At 43.9% G+C, this 21,301-nt stretch overlaps 1 protein-coding gene across 1 annotated transcript in view; it reads right to left on the reverse strand.

Moving 5' to 3' along the window:
- LVRN (laeverin) overlaps positions 1 to 15,480 on the reverse strand; it is a gene marked incomplete at its 5' end in the record, with an annotated part of 75,828 nt that extends 60,348 nt beyond the window's left edge. The window contains one exon of the mRNA XM_080679826.1: positions 14,825 to 15,480. Coding sequence (XP_080535952.1) covers positions 14,825 to 15,480 — 656 coding nt within the window. The remainder of the gene's footprint in view (positions 1 to 14,824) is intronic.
- Positions 15,481 to 21,301: the final 5,821 nt, after the last annotated feature.

Genomic DNA, 21,301 nt, shown 5'->3' on the forward strand with positions numbered 1-21,301 from the left:
GGTTCATATCAATTGGATAAGTATTTTCTCAGCTTTGGAGATACTATAATATAAAGGCAGCTTGATATTAGTATATAAATACTACAAAGTAGTTTTGCAGATTTTGCTACACTGGCATTTGTTTGTTTTGTAGCATTGGCTGCTATCTTTAAAAGGGATGGGATAAAGTAGGGAAGATGCAGCAATTGAAAATCTAGTGGAAAGAATATTGAGCAGGGAATTCAGTGACCTGAGTTCTTGCTCAGGGTCTGTGGTGCAAACACAGTGGTGTAACTTTGGGAAAGTTGCTTAAACTCTTTGGGAATCCATTTCCATAAAATGCACAGGTGGGACTAGGTGATCACTAAGTCCAGTTACAACTCTAAAATTGATTCTAACAGTGTTAAAGACATCCAACAGGATGGAAAAAGCACCTATGAGGTCACGTAGGGTTGGGAGAAACAGTCCCTTGAGAGCTCACGCATGAGCTTCAGGAGATCTACGGGCTCTCTGAAATTGCTGGACGTTTTGTACTAACAGTGATACATTAGCATGAAAAGGTGTAATGTAGAGTGAAAAAGCACATCCAGTTATATAATCACGCTTATATATTTGGAAGGCCAACAAATACCTGTGCAACATAAACTATAGAAACTAAAGCTTGGTAACATCTTCTCTGATGCCTTAACTTCACAGAGCATATAAATCTCAAGGAGGGTGCACAGTGGGGAGGAGGGAGAAAAGCAGACTCTTTCAGGAAATAGGGAACTTTTATGCTTACTAAAACAGGCTACAGGTTCAAAAAGGCTAAGAGACAGCCACTTAGTGTCACCACTTTAACAAATCAAACACCATGCAAGTGCCTTTCAGTTTTACATTCAGGTCTCTGGAGAAGTGAAATTAAAGAAACACTCTTGGATTTTACTCAACTATTTCCCACCCTGGTTTTATACAAACAAACAAAATGGAGAAAACCCCTACAATACAGAGTCTTTCTGGCTCTCAGTCTTAATCGCAAAGGTCAGAACTAACCAGCAACACATACGATTTGGTTATGTTACATCTGGGGACCAAAGACTGGTATTTATTTCCCTTCTCTCTGCTTTGGACTCAAGCAACCCTGTAAGGATATCCTGACCTCAGAAAAATAGAAACATCCACCACCCTCTCCTCCCTTCGGACCTCGCTGAAACATGCTATTATGGTGCCTATGAAGTCTGGGTTTAGAGGGTTCAGCTGGTGAGGGAGTTAATTTGGGATAGTTTGTCTCCTAACAGCTCAGTATTGCAAAGCCACTTTCTTTCCTGCCCTCTTGTACAGCCAGTGGGCTTACCCCTTTCTTGTGCTGGAAGAGGTCTTAGCTGTCAAGACCACTTGATGCCCTTGGGGATAAAACTACTACCATATAAAAAATATCCACTCAGTAAGGTATTTCATTCCAAATTATTCTATGAACTTTGTATGCCTAAAGCTCTATTTAACAAGTGCTAAATAACATAGTGGTCAAAGGTGAAATAAGACTCTTTGGAGTGTTGTACCCATTTTTTTTTTTTTTTTTTTACATGACACACTCAAAATAGTTAGTAGAGACAGATGTTATACCACTGGACTGTGGTTCAAAGATTGGCCCATGAATCATGTTTGTTTATTTCTTGTGTAACAGGATCTTAACTGAAGTTTCCACCAGGCAACAATACATAATAGATGTAAAATACTGCGCTAGCTGGTTTGGCTCAGTGGATAGAGCATCAACCTGTGGTCTGAAGGGTCCCGGGTTCAATTCCAGTCAAGGGCAAGTACCTCAGTTGCAGGCTCAATCCCTGGTGCTCCTAGGGACTCATGTGTGAGGCAACCAATAGATGTGTCTCTCTCACATCGATGTTTCTCTCTCTCTGTCTCTCCCCCTCCCTTGCACTCTCTCTAAAAAATCGATGGAAAAATACCTCGGGTAAGGATTAACAACAACAACAACAAAATTCCAAAGAAAGGTGCCAAACCATGTTATGAAGATTTTCAAAGTAAATGTTCTCAAGAACCTGAGGGTCCCTCTGGGACTTCTCAGCTATATCAAGGACAGAAAAAAAGTGTCAGGAAATGGAAATGAAAAAGGTCAGAGAAGAGGTTTCTGGGAGTGGGGGAAGGGCATTATTTGCCAAGCCCTCCTGCTCTCAGGGAGTTGGGAGGAGGTGCAATTTTCTCACCCTGAGCTAAGGGGAGAAGATCCCTCAGAAAGCAGTAGATGTGTTTTCTCAGGCTGAGACTTGGAGGCTGGTGCCCAACTGACTCTTGATAAAGTTGAAATTGGCATTGGCCAGAGTCTAACTCCTACCAGGTGGGAATGTGAAAAGAAAGAGAACTGACTGCTTTGGAGGCAGAATCAGAAGGGTGCTGCTGCCTTGGGACCCGCGTCAGTCCCAGGCAAGGGATGTATGCATGCTCCTTGGAATGGGCCAGTGTGGGGACTGTCCTGGGTTCTGTCCAATAGAGCCACCAGGAGGAACTTGGAGATGCACTATTCAATGTCTAGGGGCTGAGGAAGGAGTCACAGTGACCATCAGAACAGAAAAATAAGAAAAACATCCTGCAGGGTCAAGGGAATTGCAGGGGAAAGAAAAACAGTGAGAAAACTCTGAAGAGTCCAGGAAAATGACATCTCAAGGGAAAAAGGCATCTACTAGACCCAAGTGAGATGAAATAACAAGAGGACTGGCTCAAGTAGAAACTTCCCTGTGTGTCACCCCTCCTTGTCTCCCCCAGTCCCACTGGATCTGGTGTGGTTAAGACAGCAGCTCTCAAGATGGAAGAGGAGGACTAGAAATATGAAGTGGAGAAATGGAAGGCCCACTACCCTCAACTTTGCTGCAGGTTTCTATCCTGAAGCCAGCCCAAACTTGGAGAAGTGAGGGTGGAGAGAGAAGGAGATTTGACAGAAAGTTAAGTTCAAAGTTTTGAGTATCACGCAGGACTGAATTGATTTTCCATTTTCTGCATCTGGACAGTGTTTGTCACTCAGTGACCGCAGATCATCTGCCACCAAAGAATGAGCAGGAAATTCTAGACTACTAGAATATTCATGCAGGAGCAGGGAAGATTGCCCCAGAGACTAAATTGTGGGAGGACAGTGGAAGAAACACGGCAGTATTTTTACTGAACCATGAGGTGTGTTTTTTCAATATGCTGGTTACACTGGTTTTCAAAAGATGCAGGATCTAAATCTTTGATGACAAAACCATCTCCCAGAGAAAACTGCTCAGCCATATGAAATGTATGGGTTCAATACTTCTATAGGATAATGAAATGACCTCTTTTCTCTGTGACACCAATGACATCATGTGCCTGGCACTGAGTTCACTGACCTTGTTTTGAGACTTCTCAATTCTTTCCTAATATTACTCAAACTTCTCTCTGGTGTGTCATACCCTGAGGGTTGTGCCAGATTTTTAGATAAAACAGTGGCTGGAAGAAAGTCTTCCCATTTTCAGAATGCTCTTTTTACACCAACACAAATTGATTGATTTTGATCATTCTGTTCTCACCTTAATCCGTCCCAAATAAAGATCCAAATTTTCTCCAGCCATTTCACACTAGTAAGCTAGTAAGCTGCTCTGCTCCTTTGCTCCTGATGGGGACATTTTGTTTGTTTTTCCAGCATATATATATATCCTATCTAATAAAAGATTAATATGCAAATTGACTGTCACTCCAACACACAAGATGGCTGCCCCATGTGGTCAAAGATGGCTGCCCCAATGTGGACACAAGATGGCCACCACAAGATGGCCTGCAGGGGAGGGCAGTTGGAAGGGACCAGGCCTGCAAGGGAGGGCACTTGTGGGCGATCAGGCCAGCAGGGGAGGGAAGTTGAGGGTGACCAGGCCTGCAAGGGAGGGCAGTTGGGGGGGACCCAGGCCTGCAGGGGAGGGCAGTTAAGGGTGACCAGGCCTGTAGGGGAGGGCAGTTAGGGGCAATCAGGCTGGCAGGGGAGCCGTTAGGCATCAATCAGGCTGGCAGGGGAGTGGTTAGGGGCAATCAGGAAGGCAGGCAGGTGAGCAGTTGGGAGCCAGCAGTCCCAGATTAGAGAGGGTGCAGGCTGGGCTGAGGGACACACACCCCTGTGCACAAATTTTGTGCACCGGGCCTCTAGTATACACACACACACACACACACACACACACACACACACACACATACTAGAGGCCCAATGCACGAAATTAAAGACATATATATATATATATATATGTCCTTATTGTTGAGAGCATTACAGATATCCCCCTTTTTTCCCCACCATTGTCCCCTTCCACCTGGTTGCTGCCCTGCCCCAGGCCCTCACCACCCTATTGTCTGTATCCATAGGTAATGCATATCCTATATAATAAAGAGGTAATATGCAAATTGACCATCACTCCAACACACAAGATGGCCGCCCCATGTGGTCAAAGATGGCCACCCCAATGTGGACACAAGATGGCCACCACAAGATGGCTGGCAGGGGAGGGCAGTTAGGGGCAATGGGGCCAGCAGGGGAGGGCAGTTGGGGGGGACCAGGCCAGCAGGAGAGGGCAGTTGGAGGGAACCAGGCCAGCAGGGGAGGGCAGTTGGGGGGGACCCAGGCCTGCAGGGGAGGGGCAGTGGGGGGGACCAGGCCTGTAGGGGAGGGCAGTTGGGGGTGACCAGGCCAGCAGGGGAGGGCAGTTATGGGTGACCAGGCTGGCAGGGGAGGGCAGTTAGGGGCAATCAGGCTGGCAGGGGCAGTTAGGCATTGATCAGGCTGGCAGGGGAGTGGTTAGGGGGTGATCAGTCTGGCAGGCAGAAGCGGTTAGGGGCAATCAGGCAGGCAGGCAGGCGAGTGGTTGGGAGCCAGCAGTCCTGGATTATGACAGGGATGTCCCAGATTGGAGAGGGTTTAGGCTGGGCTGAGGGACCACCACCCCCCATCCCTGCACGAATTTCATGCACCGGGCCTCTAGTCTATCTATATAAAACCCTAATATGCAAATACACTGAACAGCAGAATAACCGAAGAACCAGTCGCTATGACATGTGCTGGCCACCAGGGGGCGCACACGGAAACATGGGGGGCTTTGGCAGCAGGCAGCAGAGCACGGAACATGGCGGGTGTTGACTGAGGCGGGACGGTGGAGCAGGTAAGCGAGGGCACCAGACCAAGGATGGGCACTGGTCACTGTCATCTGGGTGAGCCTCTGGTGGTTACTGAAAATTCTTTGCTCCTGTGTGCCGTGGTTCCGCCCGGTGCTCACACTCACTGCCGACGCCAGCCCCTTTTGTAACCGCTGCTGGTGCCAGAGCCACTGCTCACACCCGCTGCCAGTGCTGACCCAAATCGCTCCGTGCCATCAGCGGGTGCGAGTGGGGCTGGTGCCGTCAGCACATGGAAGCGTCGGTGGGGCTGCCGGCAGATGGGACCACGGGCTGTGGTTAAAGGGACCGGGCAGGGCACAGAGGATGGGCTGAGTTCCGCCCCTGTTCCCACCACAGCCTCGCAGCCCAGAGTTCCTTACAAGGTGCATGAATTCATGCACTGGGCCCCTAGTATACATATAAGATCTTTGGTTAATCTCCCCCCACTCCACTCCCTTCTGAGATTCATCAGTCTGTTCCATGTTTCCATGCCTCTGGTTCTATTTTATCCATCAGTTTATTTTGTTCATTAGATTCCTTGTTTATTTTTATTTTTAGATACAATTGTTGATAGATATGTATTTATTGCCATTTTATTGTCCATATTTTTTATTTCTTCTCCTTCTTCTTCTTCTTCTTCTTCTTCTTCTTCTTCTTCTTCTTCTTCTTCTTCTTCTTCTTCTTCTTCTTCTTCCTCCTCCTCCTCCTCCTCCTCCTCCTCCTCCTCTTAAAGAACACCCTTCAGCATTTCATGTAATACTGGTTTGGTGGTGATGAACTCCTTTAGCTTTTTCTTGTCTGTAAAGCTCTTTATCTGACCTTCAATTCTAAATGATAGCTTTGCTGGGTAGAGTAGTCTTGGTTGTAGGTCCTTGCTATTCATCACTTTGAATATTTCTTGCTGATCCCTTCTGGCCTGCAAAGTTTCTGTTGAGAAATCATCTGATAGTCATATGGGTACTCCCTTGTGTGTAACTAACTACTTTTAAGATTCTCTCTTTGTCTTTAACCCTTAGCATTTTAATTATGATGTGTCTTGGTATGGTCCTCTTTGGATTCCTTTTGTTTGGGGTTCTCTGCGCTTCCTGGGCTTGTTAAGTCTATTTCTTTTACCAATTAAGGGAAGTTTTCTGTCATTGTTTCTTCAAATAGGTTTTCAATATCTTGCTCTCTCTCTTCTCCTTCTGCCACCCCCATAATGCAAATGTTTGTACACTTGAACTTGTCCCAGAGGGTCCTTACACCATCTTCTTTTTTTTCTCTCTTCTGATTGGGTGTTTTTTGTTTCTTAATGTTCCAAATTGTTGATTTGATTCTCAGTATCCTCTACTTACTGTTGATTCCCTATAAATTATTCTTCATTTTAGTTAGTGTATCCTTCATTTCTGACTGGACCTTTTTCATGGCTTTGAAATTCTCATTAAGATCCTTGAAAGTCTAAGTGCCTTGAAAGTCTCACTAAGATCCTTCAGCAACCTTATAAGCATTGTTTTGAACTCTGTATCTAGTAGTTTGCTTGCTTCCATTTAATTTAGGTCTTTTTCTGGAGATTTCTTTCATTTGTGACATGTTTCTTTGTTTCCACATTTTGGCTACTTCCCTGTGTTTGTTTCTTTGTATTAGGTAGAGCTGCTATGTCTCCTGAAATTGGTAAAGTAGCCTTGTGTAGTAGGTGTCCTGTAGGGCCCAATGACTCAGCCTCCGCAGTCACCTGAGCTGGACACCTTAGGTGCACCCCTGTGTGGGCTGTGTGTACAGTCTTGTTATAGTTGAGCCTTGGTTGCTATTGGCATCACTGGGAGGAACTGACCTCCAGGCCAATTGGCTGTGACTACAGTGGAAGAGCTGGTGTGTAAGAAACACTCGATGGAGAAGGACTTGCTTCAGTGGGGCTTTGGTGCTGAGTCTGCTATCGCTGGGGGTCTTGATCCAGCATCTAGAAGGGTTCAGGAAACCTGGAGAAGGGGCTGTGTGTAAATTAAATAAGAGTCCAGAGACGAAACATAATTTTGAAAGGCATTTGGGGGGACAGAGGAACTTGGCTGAAGAAACCAAGTTCTCCTTGTCTCAGGATCCCGTGCTTTTTATTAATACAATTTGTCCTAAGGCAAGGTGGAGATATACACATCAAAGAGTAGGTTTCATACAGCATCCATTGTCAGATTGGGGAATTGCCTCTGGCTGTTCAGGTGTTTGGCCAATAGGAGGCAATAACATTGTAGATTAAGATGCCCTGCCAAAACTGGTTTGGCTCAATGGATAGAGCATCGGTCTGTGGACAGGACCGGTCAAGGGCACGTAACTTGGTTGCAGGCACATCCCCAGTAGGGGGTGTGCAAGAGGCAGCTGAACGATGTTTCTCTCTCATCGATGTTTCTAACTCTCTATCCCTCTTCCTTCCTCTCTGTAAAAAATCAATAAAATATATTAAAAAAAAAAAAAAAAAAAGATGCCCTGAGCTGTCTGGCAGCAAGCAATCATCCTTTTCAGGTTTGGGGAAATGCCTTTAGCCATTCCCAACAGGCGATAACATATGTGATTCAGCCCTTGTTGAGTCCCCAAGTTCCATCAACCTTTAGATGAAACTCTTGCAATTATGACATGCTGGAATTGGCTTCTGGCAGTCTGCCCCTTGAGTGTGTCCCTTGTGGATGTGTAGAGTTATAATCTGGTATTCTCTGAAGTGTTCCACTGGCTCTGGGAACTTCCAGGTGGTGCAAAGTCAGCCATGGCCTGGGGCCACCCAGCAGGAGCTACAGAGCTATCTGCAGATAGCTGCTACTTGTATTGAGCTTAGAAATGCCCAGGTGAGGCCAAGCTGTGAAGCAAGACAGGCTGGTGCTAGTGCTGAGTCTTGGGCCTCTTACTGATAGGTATGGGGCATACTGACACCAGCTGCGGCTTATTTGAGAGATTTTAGGAAAGTCTGAAGCCTGATCCAGGAAAAGCTGCTGCAAACTGCTTGCGGGTGGGGGGGGGGGGGGGGCTGAAAATTTAGTGCGGTGTGGTCACAGGGAATCACCAGAGTAGAGCCACAGTGAGATCCACGCTAATGGAAACTCATATATGGCTGCCCATCAGCCCTGCCATGAGGGAGATCTCAGCATAGGAACAATGACCTCTCTGTGCTGATAGGGACAGTTTTGAGGTGTGGCTCACACTGTCCAGAACTCTGCTCCAAGGAACTTTGATTGCTCTCATATCCTATGTTGGCCTCCTTCTCTTCCCAGTCATACTTCCCCATTCGCCCATTGGTTTTTCCTAGGGTCATTTCATAAGAAATGACTTTCACAAGAAAATTTGTCTCAGGGTCACACCCGGTCAGAAGAAAGAGAGTGAAAATTAAAGATACTTGTTTTGTCCATTTCTCCTTCTCTCTCTCTTCCTAGTCTTCTTTCCCCATTGGAAGGGCTTTCTACTACTCTCTCTTACTATATAGCAACTGCTCTTATAAAAAAAATGAGAGGACACAAAGACTGATTCAGTATTCAAAAAATCAATTAAAACCATACACTATAATAATTGACAAAAGAAGAAAAATTACATGGTTCTATATCAACGGATGCAGAAAAAAATGATGGATAAAACCAATATTCATTCATTACGAAAAAAAACCCACCAAAAACCACCCACCTCTCAGAAATAGTATAAATAGAGGGGAGCTTCCTCAACTTGATAAAGAATATACTGTATACAAAAAACTTACGCCTAACATTATACTTATCAACGAAAGGCTAAACTCTTTCCCCCTAAGATTAGGAAAAAGGCAAGAATGTCCACTCTTACTCTATTACACACAGTGCTGGAAGTTTTAGCCAGAACAATAAGGCAAGAAAATAAAATAAATGGCATAGGAACTGAAATGAAAGAAATATAATTCTCTATTTGCAGATGACATGATGATCTATTTAGAAAATCCCAAGGAATCTTAAAAAAAAAAAGCAAAAACAAAACACACAATTAAAAAAAATGCCCTACTAGATCTAATAAGTGAGACTGGACAGTCATAGGATACAAGATACACATAAAAAAAAAAAACCCTCAGTATTTCTATTAGTAGCAATAAACACATGAAATTAAAAACACAATACCATTAACAATTGCTCAAATAAAATTAAATACTTACATGTAAATCTAACAAAATAAATATAGGGCAGTATGCTGAAAATGATAAAATGCTGATGAAATAAATCAAAGATCTAAATAAATGGATAGACATTCATGTTCATGGAATGAAAAATTCAACATAGTAAAGAAAGGCAGAGAGTGGACAAAATAGGAACAAAGAACATGTGCAACAAATAGAACACAATAATGAGTATGGTAGATATTAATTCAACTCTATCAATACCAATTTCACAAATGAAAGCAGGAACATCACCACAGATCTCATGGACATTAAAAGGATAATAAGGAATACTATGTAATACTCTGTCCACAAATCTGATAATCTAGATGAAATGGACCAATTTTTTGAAAGACATAATCTGCCAAAATTTACATAAGAAAAAATAGTCAATCTGAATAGGCCTATGTCTATTAAAGAAATTGAATCAATAATTAATAATTATCAAATAAAATTATTAATAATCTTCTAAAACAAAAAACACCAGGCCAAGATGGATTTACTGGTGAATTATACAAACATTTAAGGGAGAAATAATACCAATTCTTTACAATCTTTTTCAGAGGATAGAGGCAGAGGGTATACTCTTTTACTTATTCTATGAAGCCAGCATTACCTTAATACCAAAAACCAGACAAAGACATTACAAGAAAATAAAACTATAGATCAATTTCTCTCATGAACAAAGATGAAAAATTCTCAACAAAATATTATTAAATTTAATTTAAAAATCTATAAAAAGAATTATACACCATAGTCAAGTGGGATTTATCCAAGGTATGCAAAACTGGTTAATTATGCCAAGTAAAAAAAGCCAGTCAGAGAAAGAAAAATACCCTGTGATCTCACTTTTATGTGGAATCTAATGAACAAAATAAACTGACGAACAAACTAGTAAGAGAGGCGTGGATACACGGAACAGACTGACAGCTGTCAGAAGGAAGAGGAGAGGGGGAACTGGATGAAAGAAAGTGAACGAATTAGCTAAAGCACATATATGCACAGCCCATAGACACAAACAACAGTAGGGTGATGGCCAGAGGGAAAATGGGGACATCTGCAATAGTGTCAACAATAAAAATAAAGCTAAAAAAAGAAAATCAATTAATCCATCACATCAACAAACTAAATAAGAAAAATCACATGATCATATCAATAGATGCAGAAAAAAACTTTTGCCAAAATCCAACAACCATTCATAATAAAAATTCTCAGTAAAATAGGAATAGACAAAAGAACAGGAAAATAGGTTAATGGAATAGAATAAAGAGCCCAGATATAGACCCATGTAAATAAAGTCAGCTGATGTTTTACAAAGGAGCAAAGGCGATACAATGGAGTCAATATAGTCTCTTCAACAAATAAATGTAGCTAGAACTACTGGACATATACATGTAAAAAATAATAATAACCAGTGGTTGGCAAACTGCGGCTCGCGAGCCACATGCAGCTCTTTGGCCCCTTGAGTGTGGCTCTTCCACAAGATACCACGGCCTGGGCGAGTCTATTTTGAAGAAGTGGCTTTAGAAGAAGTTTACGTTTAAAAAATTTGGCTCTCAAAAGAAATTTCAATCATCGTACTGTTGATATTTGGCTCTGTTGACTAATGAGTTTGCCGACCACTGCCTTAATCAATAATAGTAAAAAAAAAAAAAAAAAAAAAAAAAAAAGATGTTCAGCCCCAACTGGTTTGGCTCAGCTCAGTGGATAGAGCGTCGGCCTGCAGACTGAAAGGTCCCAGGTTCGATTCCAGTCAAGGGCATGTACCTTGGTTGCGGGCACATCCCCCGTGGAAGATGTGCGGGAGGCGGCTGATGGATGTTTCTCTCATCGATGTTTCTCCTCTCTCATCGATGTTTCTAACTCTCTATCCTTCTCCCTTCCTCTCTGTAAAAAAATCAATAAAATATATATTAAAAAAGATGTTCAATGTTGCCCTCGCCGGCTTGGCTCAGTGGATAGATGGTTGGCCTGCATACCTCGAAGGGTCCCAGGATAATTCAATTCCAGTCAAGGGCACGTATCTCCTCCCTGGCTCAGGCCCTGGTCAGGGCCCTGTAGGAGGCAACCAATCGATGTGATTCTCTCACACTGATGTTTCCCTCTCTCTTCCACTCTCTCTACAGTGACAATACCTAATGGTGGCCAAGATACAAAGAAACTATCATTCATACATTGCTGGTGGGACTGTGAAGTGGTATAGACACTTTGGGAAACAGTTCGGCAGTTGCTTAAAAATGAAACATGCAACTACCATATGACCCAGCAATTGCACTCCTGGGCCTTTATTCCAGAAAAACAAAAACTCACGACCACACAAAAACTTATACACAATTGCTCATAGACTCTTTATTTATAATAGCCCAAAACTGGAAACCAAATGTCCCTCATTAAACAACTCCCCACTTCCCCAGCCCTTAGCAATCACAGTTTTACTTTGTCTACTTTCTGAATTTGACTACTTTAAGTACCTTATATGATGTCTTCAAGGTTCCTCCATGTTGTAGCATATTTCAGAATTTCCTTCCTTTTAAAGGCTGAATAATACATTTTGTTTATCCATTCATTCATCAGTGGACATTGGGTTGCTTCCACCTTAATATTGCTATCAACATGAGTGTACTGACCTGGAAATTTTGAGGGTATGCCCCAAGAATCTGAATTTTAATAAGCTCTCCTGATGGTTCTGGTGCACATTAAATGTTTGTGAACCACTACTCTAATTAGGATCTCTCCAAGTATAGATGAAGAAATATTTTCGGTAGCCCTCAGATGCACTATGATATAGATTTGACTCACACATTACTGTCCTTTTCCAATTTTATGAATCATCTTGATTGAACCAAGAGAAAGTCTTCGTTAGGTGTTATTTATCTTAAACATCTAATTCCAATTTTCCTTTTTTAACAAAGAGAGAGCAGCTCTCAGATTCAGAGCCTTCAGATCCTTCAGTAGGCAATAATAATAGGTACAATTTATCAGCATTGTTTTTATTATATTAGTCTGTGCCATTGCAGTCTATACATTACAAATAGTTTTCCATTTATGACAATGGTATAGAGCTTTTTAATAAATCTAGTTAATATTTTTATTTAAATCAAGTAACGTTTTAAAGAAAATAATATGCCTGGAGATGTGTAAATATGACATAACCTTAAATAGTAGTATGCCAGTGGATGAAGTTTGGGAAATACTACTTTGAAGGGACATTAACATTTTTAAAAATTTATTTTTATTGATTTCAGGGAGAAAGAGAGAGGGAGATAGAAACATCAATGATGAGAGAGAATCATTGGTCAGCTGCCCCCTACTGGGGATCAAGCCTGCAACCCAGGCATGTGCCCTGACCTGGAATTGAACCATGACCTCCTGGTTTATAGGTCGATGCTTAATCACTGTGGCACACTGGCCAGGCGGGACATCAATGTTTTGATCTTGCTCTCAACTTTCTACACATGGAAGGAGGAAATCAGATACTGACACAGAGAAGCACAAATCCAAGGCATCCAGAGGGTGGCTCCCACATGGCAGAAATGTGAGGGCACCTGCCAAATGGAAAAAGACCAAGAACAGGTAGGAAGCATCCCCAGAAACCTCTAAACATTAGAAGTGAGAGACAGTGATGCTCTTTGAAAATCATTTTCTGGAATGATTTTCTTTCTCTTTTCCATTAGCATTGAGTAAAATTATTTAAAAACATGAGCCTTCTAATACTAACGTTGGTGATAAAAGAAGAGAGGTGAACATGTTCTGACTGCTGCAATGGAAATTATGCACACCCTAAGGAAAATGTGAAATCAGTGGGCAGTTTCCTCCCATATGAAAATCTTCTTAAACTCATATGTAACAGGAATATGGCAGATTCCATATTCAGATAAGAGGAAGGTGGTCCTAACAATAATATCCTGAGTTAATGATAGTAGCTACCATTGCACAATCTCCCCCTTTCTCATTAAATTCTCACAACACTCTCACTTAGGATGTGTATTCCATGAAGGAGGCAGCAAACTCAGAGAGGTAGAGACTCAGGTTCAAACTGTGCCCGTTAGGTTTCCAAAGTCTGCCTCACCATAAGTCATCACTTTGTTTAGGTTCTTTGCTACCTTGGCTTCAAGCTCAACTGCAGGTTTCATTTCCTTGTGGCTTCAAAAGCAGAGACCCTGAAAACAAGTTTGAGGCAACAGCTCCTTTAAGATGCCGCAAATCTGGAGCGCCACCTTGGTCTCTGAACATCTGTAAAACTTCATTGAGATTTCTGCCTGTTTGAATTTTAATGTTCTCAAAATATGGTTTCTGGTTACCTCTGGTTGGCAGCACAATAGAAAAGGGGACTTTCCCATGTTTGCTAGAGCCGTGAATCTGGGCCAGAGCCCCATTAAGACTTCCCATTAAGGAAGCAGAAAGAGATGGGCGAATAGATGAAATACTTATTGACAGCAGGAAACACTATGTTTTTTCTCTGAAAAATCTTGCCTCCTGAGCTACGCACAGTTCATTCAAAGGGTTCCCAATGCTCATACTCCAGATACAAATCATCCTAATGTGAAACCTTTCAAAAACAATTTTTCAAGCACTGATGCATTTTTGAAAGAGAACAACCAGGCATACTGTCCTTAAAAACAAACGTCACACATCCACTAAGGCAGCTTATTAAACTTATTTTAAAACCCCTGAAGTTTCGAAAATAGTGCAGGAGATGATTTAGGGGGTAATCTAGTGGGTTTCTTTCCCAGAGAGAACATCTGAGAACATTTTCTCTAATAATAAAGGGTAAACTACATGCAGTTGTGTAAACCGCAAATGCTCCACCAGTGCGTGAGTGAAGGAGATCGCCGGTTTGAAAAAAAATATTTTTGGTATCTTCCACCTCAACCATTTATCCCCCAAGCTCGCTCGCCTGAGGTCAAGTAATGCGGTCCCAGGCCGTAGCCATAGGCAATTCTTGAAGTGGAAACATTCCGTGTGGGAGACATTATCTCAAATGAGTATAAAAAGAACATATGTACACTACGCGAGCTTGCGAACTCAGAGGGGCGGTCTGTCGTCGCTTTTATTTATTTTTTCCAGCAGAGGAATCCCTAAAGCGCAGGCACGGACCCTTGGCAGAGCTGTTCAAAGGGTTGGGTGGGGTAGGGGGACGCGGCTGCTCACTAGCAAAACCAGACGCGGGCCTCAGGCAGGGGCGGGAGGGGGTGAATTAAAGGGCATTCCGAAGGTTTCAAGAACCCTAGCAAAAAGAAGGAAGAAAAAAAAAAAATAAGAGAACAGCCCCGACGTGAATCTTTGTTGCAAGAGCCGCAGTTAAGGACGTAGAGGTAAAGAGGCAAAGCAGGGAGGGATCTGAGCGCGGAGCGGCTCCCGGGACAGGAGCGGCGGCAAGGCTGAGGGTGAGATCGCCCCCCCGCCCATCCACGGCTTCTCCTACTCCATCACCTGCGGATCTCTTGTTAAAGCGCAAATTCTGATCTCTTAGGTTGAGGGTGGGGCCGACGTGTCTGCGTTTTGAACAAGCTCCCAAGTATCACAGCCATTGCTGGTCCGCGGACCAAACCTTGAGGACCAAGGTCGTCCTGCCCTTACCTGCGCTCACCCTGGTCCGTGTAGAGGTTGATGAAGAGTCCCTCCCTAAAGTCCTGGTACACGGTGCCCGAAAAACTGAGCTGCAGCTCATAGAGGCTCCCGGGCTGCAGGGCCTCGCGGAGCTCCAGCACCATGTACTGCATGTCCTCCGCGAACCACACCTTGTCCACCGGCACGCGGCCCACGGTGGCGTCTCCAGCTCCCGGGGACAGAGGACCCCTCACCTCGGCGCTGTCACAGTCCAGGAAGAGGCTGTGGAGCAGCAGCCGCGCCGTGGCCTCGGTGCAGCGCACCGTGATGTTTACGCGGCCAGTGAAGCGCAGCGCTGGAGGGGAGAGCTCGTCTGGCCGCAGCCGCGGCCACAGCTCCAGCTCGTAGTGCAGCGGCACCAGCCAGGACGGCAGGCGCAGCTGGTCCCAGGGCCCCGAGGGTCGCCACACGTCCGGGGTGACCGTCACCTCCGGTTCAAGAGTGGGGTTGGGCTTCCGGGCGTCTGGGACCCCGCAGCTGTGAAGCTCCGACGGCGCGACGCGCGCGCAGTGGCCGTACAGGGCGGCGAGCACGGCCAGCGCCAGCAGGAGCGCGGCTGCCAGCCCCGCCAGCAGCAGGACCACCGCGCGGCTCACGAAGAAGCCGGAGCTGGAACGGGGTCCCATCGCCAAGACCTCTAGCGGGGATGAGGTGAGAGCCCGGAGACGACGGCGAGGCGGCGACGGCTCAGAACCCCGGGGCCGGGTGCTCAGGGGTGGGACCCCCTCTCTTGTACCGTCCCTCCTCCTCCCCGAGGGGTTGGGAGACAGGAGAGCGCGATTGGGACCTCGGCTTCCCCCTCCCACCTAATCAGATCCAGGTCCCTGCCTACACACCCCTCCCGCCAGGACTAGGGAAAGAGGCCGATCCGGCGCACTGCGGCGCGCGCCCCTCCGGGTCCGATGGAAAGACTTCGCACAAGAGGCTTCCAGAGTCGGTGCGAAGCGAGGACAGTCGGAAAAACTCGAATTTAGGCACCTCTGGAGGGAATATTTGGATTCACGGGATTTGTTGGATGTGCCACGAAGCAGTTCGGGTGCCGGGAAAGGAACGGGTACAGAGCACCTTGAGTTCCTGGACTGCCGTGAGGAGCTGCGGGTCGCACACCTGCGGGCCACCACCTGGGACTCGCACGCCGGGGCTGGGTGGAGGCTTAAGGACCTGGACCTTTGGGGTGCATTCTGAAATGATCCTGCGTGGGACAACTGCGCGGTGAGAGCTTCCGGAGCCAAATCTCTGGCGCAAAATTCGCCTCCTGAATACAGTTGGGATGCAATCAAGGACTGGCGTCCCCGAGCTGGTGAAGGAACGGGAGGGGCGCTTTACCTCCTGACCCGGCGCGGCGAGAAGCCGCCACTAGGCTCCGCAAACGCCAGGGACTGGGTGCCAGTCCTGGAGCCGGGTCTGGCTCTCCGCTCCCTTGCCTGGGGAAAGGGGATCCTGTTCTCAAAACCGGCCTTTTTAAAAATATATATTTTTATTTATTTCAGAAAGTAAGGGAGAGAGAGAGAGAGAGAAACGTCGGCTGCTACCTCCACGCCCCCCACTGGGGACCGAGCCCGCTACCCCGGCATGTGCCCTTGACCAGAATGGATCCTGGGACTCTTCAGTCTGCAGGCCGTGGCTTTACCCACTGAGCAAAACCAGTTAGGGCAAATCAGGCCTTTTTTAAGCAAAGAGAATAAGACAATCCGGCGCCCAACCTTCCCACTGGGAAACGGCCGGCTGGAACTCGTCTCCCAGGCGGTGCCCTGGGCGGGGAGGCTTAGGGCGTTCGGGCATCTGTTTGCTATTTAGCCACGCTCCTGGGAGAGGCCGGGCCTGTGAGCCTGCACGCGCTCTGGAGTGAATTGGGAATGGGTTGCAAGAACTCAGGAGGCGCTGTGGAAGAGGAAGGAGAGGGCGGTTCAAGATCCTGTTGTTGGCTCAAGGTTTATTTGCGTGCATCCTGTCGTTAGACTCCTTCGGTTATTTCAGATCCAAGAGAATTTGTCTGTCACAGCCATAAAACTTAAAACGGTTTTCACTTTTCTTCTTTGAACTGTATCTCCTTTCAATGAACTCTCCCACCTGAGGTCAGAGACAGGTTAAACCCAGGTGATTCTTCTGGGAAATGTAATCTCCCCGCTCCTGGAACTGAAAGTTATCACATTAACAACAACAACGCGCGCGCGCGCGCGCACACACACACACACACACACACACACGAGAAGGGAGACTTGACACCAAGTTCACAAAGACGGTTGTGCTGTAACCTGTGACTAGTCTCCTGATTCTAAGTTTGATTTGCTTTCTTCAGAAACAAAACAATTATATTTTAAAATAACTATGACCACGTGCATCACTCCCAGAAGATCCTGGGTAGAGACCTCCTTCTCTTTCTTTCTGCAAAACCTGCCCAAAGTCAGGCTGCCAGATTGTGAGCTGCTGGGCTATCAGGGGGCTCCAGGTTTAGGTCATTGTCAGATGCGATTGTTAGATGCAGCGCTAATTAATTTTTGTCCTTACAACCCCCTGGACATTTTTTTTTTGAAGGATTCCAGACGAACATGTAAAGATATTTTTTTGTTTGCCTTTTTTTTTAAAGAGGAGTCAGTGCTAAACAAAATAATTTCAAATTCATATTAGATGTGTGCCTCCCCTCAATTTTATATAAGAAACTATTGAAAAGTGGGTACATGGACACTAGTATTTAACTCCATTTCTCTAATATCATTAAAGAAATAAAGATTGGCTACCACACAAAAAGTTTCATAGTAATAAAATCATTCCAAATGATTCAGCAATTTAAATATCTTACCAAAAGGGAAAATATTTCTGATAAATCACTAATTTCACTCAAAAGAAGTTACAAAATAAATGCTGGCTGAGTTGTGCTTATTATGTTACTAGTAATAATAAAAAAGAGCTGGAAAAGACTATTATATGAAACATTTAACATCTCAACCAAAGAGTAGTTCTGAGACAGATCAGTTGACAGAAAAACACCGACCAAAAAGTTTAAAAAAATGTTTTTAATTAGTTGCTCAGAAAACCTACTTACTATTCCTATCAGCTAAAGCAGTGATTCTCAATAGGAGAGCTGTTGGTGTCCTCCTCCCCTGGACACTTGACAATGTTTGGAGACATTTTTGGTTGTCACAACTTTGGGCGTTTGCTACTGGGTAGAGGCCAAGGATATTGCTAAACATCCTACCATGCACAGGTCACCCACAACAAAGAAATACCCTGCCCAAAATGTGATCAGTGCTGCTATTTATAAATCCTAAGCTAAAGTGACTATTCAAGCCTTTTATATGCTACCCAAGTGAAGTCACCTTTGTATCTTGTTGTCACTAGTTAATTTGTTGTTTATGCTTTGGCATGTCTACTGTTTTTCCATCTTTATTTCTTGGGCCTGATTCTGAGGGTAAAACTAGCATGATTTCCTGGCACATTGGATATAGGATGCAAAAGAAAAAGAGACTTCAAAGATGATTGCAAGGTTAGACTGAGTAATTGCAAGGTTGAAATTCCCACCAACTGTGAAATGGAAGATTACTGGGTGAAGAAAGCTTAGAGAGGGGTCATCAGAATGTGGCTTTTGGTCAGGTTGAGTTTGAAATGCTGAGCCAATCACTTGGGTATCTGCTGTCACATTTATTCCTCACCTTCTGTATCTCAGGAGACAGTTACCAGACTTCTTTGCCTCTGGTTTCAGGATACTTTTCACCAATGGGAGTCACAGGAAAAATACTGGGAGGCTAGATGAGAGCCAGGGAACAGGGGTTACAGGGCTGGGTGAAAAAAGTGAAGAAATTAAGCAAAACGAGAGAGAGAGAGAGAGAGAGAGAGAGACAGAGACAGAGACAGAGACAGAGACAGAGACAGAGACAGAACTGTCTGTAATGACAAATAACAGTTTGGTGATTTCTGAGAAAAGGGGTGGGGAGAAGTAGAAGAGGGTAAAGGGAGGATAAATGGTGATGGAAGGAGACTTGACTTGGGGTAATGAACACACAATGCAATATACAGATGATGTATTATAAAATTGTACATCTGAAACCTATGTAATTTTATTAATCCATGTCACCCCAATAAACTCAATAAAAATTTAAAAATAAAAGTAATAATTAAAAAAAGATGTAACAGTGATTCGGTTACAAAAGAAAGAAAAGTGCTGCTATAAATACTCTTGTATATGTATCTTCTGGAATACATTTTTGTTGAATAGATATCTAGGAATTAAATTATTAAACCATAGGATATGTGTGTTCTTTCAACTTAAGTAGATGATGCAAAACTATTGGTAGTACCAATTTGTACTCCTTCCAGCTTGTATGAATTCCCACTGCTCCACAAATTTACCAATAGTCAATATTGTCAATATTTTTAACTTGAGCCATTTTGGTATGTTTGTGATTTTAATTATTACTTTCTTTATAATGAAGCTAAGGGCTTTTTCACATAATCATCAGGTCTTTGGATTTCCTCATTTGTGAAGGGCTTATTCAAGGGTTTTGTACATTTTTCTACTGATTGTCTGTGGGTGTTTTTTGTTTGTATATTTCCTAGATATGAGTCCTTTGTTGAATATACATGTTGGAAATACCTTTTCTGATATTAAAGCAGGATAGAGGTAGTTGAAGAGAGAATAGGAGTAGCCTTCCAGGAAGAGAAAATTTTCCTTTAAATATATATATATTTTTTGAAATTCCAAACTGTAGTCTTCTCTTCTAGAGCTTGGGTAGGGAGGCTCTCTTGACTACTATTTTTTTTCCATCCTTTACTAATACCAATAAACTTTTAGAGTGAGTTGATACTTGTCATTTATGGTGCTCAGGTTTAAGGTTTGGCTGATTGAATGTGGTGGCCATGAAAATATATCATTCAGATTGCTGGAAGCTAATTCCAGCATGTCATAAATGCAACAAGTTTCATCAAAAGGTTGATGGAACTTTAGGATTCAGCAGGGCTGAATACATATTACCTGCTGCTGGAATAGCTAAGGGCATTTCCCCATACCTAAAGATTTGCATATATTATTGCCTGCATTTTAATGTACATGTTATTGCCTCCTGCTGGCTAAACACCTGAACAGCCAGAAGGCAGTTCCCCCAAAACTAACAATGCCTACTGTATACTAAACCTTACCTTTTGATATGTATATCTACTTTGCCTTAGGGCAATTTGTGTTAATAAAGAGCAAGGGGTCTGGAGATTCAGAGAACTTGGTTACTGAAGCTAAGCCCTCCTCTGGCTCCCCCATGGATTACAAATTTATATTATATTTATAGTCTCTTTATTAATTTACACCGCAGCGCCTTCTCCAGATTCCTGAACCCTTCTAGATGCTGGATATCACCCCAGCATCAGATCTCCTGGTGGAGTGAGCATAATTGACTGACAACCCCACTGCTGCTCTGAGTCCTCCACCCTGTTCACACTGAGGCCATGCATCCCTTGGGCTGCTCCCAGCCAATGAATGACCGAGCATGGCAAGGATCTTAATGAAGGTCCTGGGAAAGAATTCAACTGATAGGCAACTTTGGCCAGAAGGCTTCACATTGGCCCAGAAACTTTCTTAACACTGCACTGCGGTCTGAGACTTCTTATCCAGCTCTCCTCTCTCCCCTCCCTCCTACATAGTGGCCAGACCAGCATCACAGGGTGATAGCTCTCCCCAAGTCCTCTGGCTCTCTGCCCTTTTCCTCTCACCGTCATTTCCCCCAGTACGTCCTTTCCACATCTAATCCCCTCTTATAGTTGCTTTTTGGAACACCCAAACTAACACACTCTAGAAAAAGCTCTGTTTAAAATTCAGTTACACTTCTGTCAGGATACATATGTCATTTTTTTCTTTTCCTCACAATTCAAAAATTACTGCTATGGTATGTCTAAAAAAGCCTCTTTCGTTGATTTATTTTTATTAGAACATCATTTTCTTTTGAGATTGGTAATGAGGTTTCTTTTTTCCAGTTTAAGGAAGTTTTTTAGGCTTATGTTTTAAATTATTGCTCCTTCTGTTTCAATTGTTCTAGTTCCTTAATCAGAAATAGCCATAATTCTTAGATTGAATCTCTGTCATTTGTCTTCATTATCTATTATGCTCTTTCTCTCTTTATTTTAAGTCATTTTTCTCTGTAGTTCTTGGAGAATTTATCAAGTGTTTCCTCACCACAATATAGCTGCACAAAAGGAAAACTCTATTCGGTATTGGGACCTGGACAAGGACAGTAACCAGGCTGAGTACTGACAAAGATATTTGATCAAGTACGGTAGATAGAGAATGAAATCAAAAGTCCTGCACTCCTGTGGATGGTGACAGTGTGTATAATACAGGGCTGTATTCCATGAGGTTGAAATGATGTCTCCACTACCACCAGCACCCGACACTGAATAGATGGAATAATAAGGAAACTCTAATGCCCAAAGGCTTTGCTGCCTCTTATTTCCATTCCCACTTAA

Source organism: Plecotus auritus (assembly GCF_963455305.1).
Source record: "Plecotus auritus genome assembly, chromosome: 7".
In the NCBI taxonomy this organism is placed as follows: domain Eukaryota; kingdom Metazoa; phylum Chordata; class Mammalia; order Chiroptera; family Vespertilionidae; genus Plecotus; species Plecotus auritus.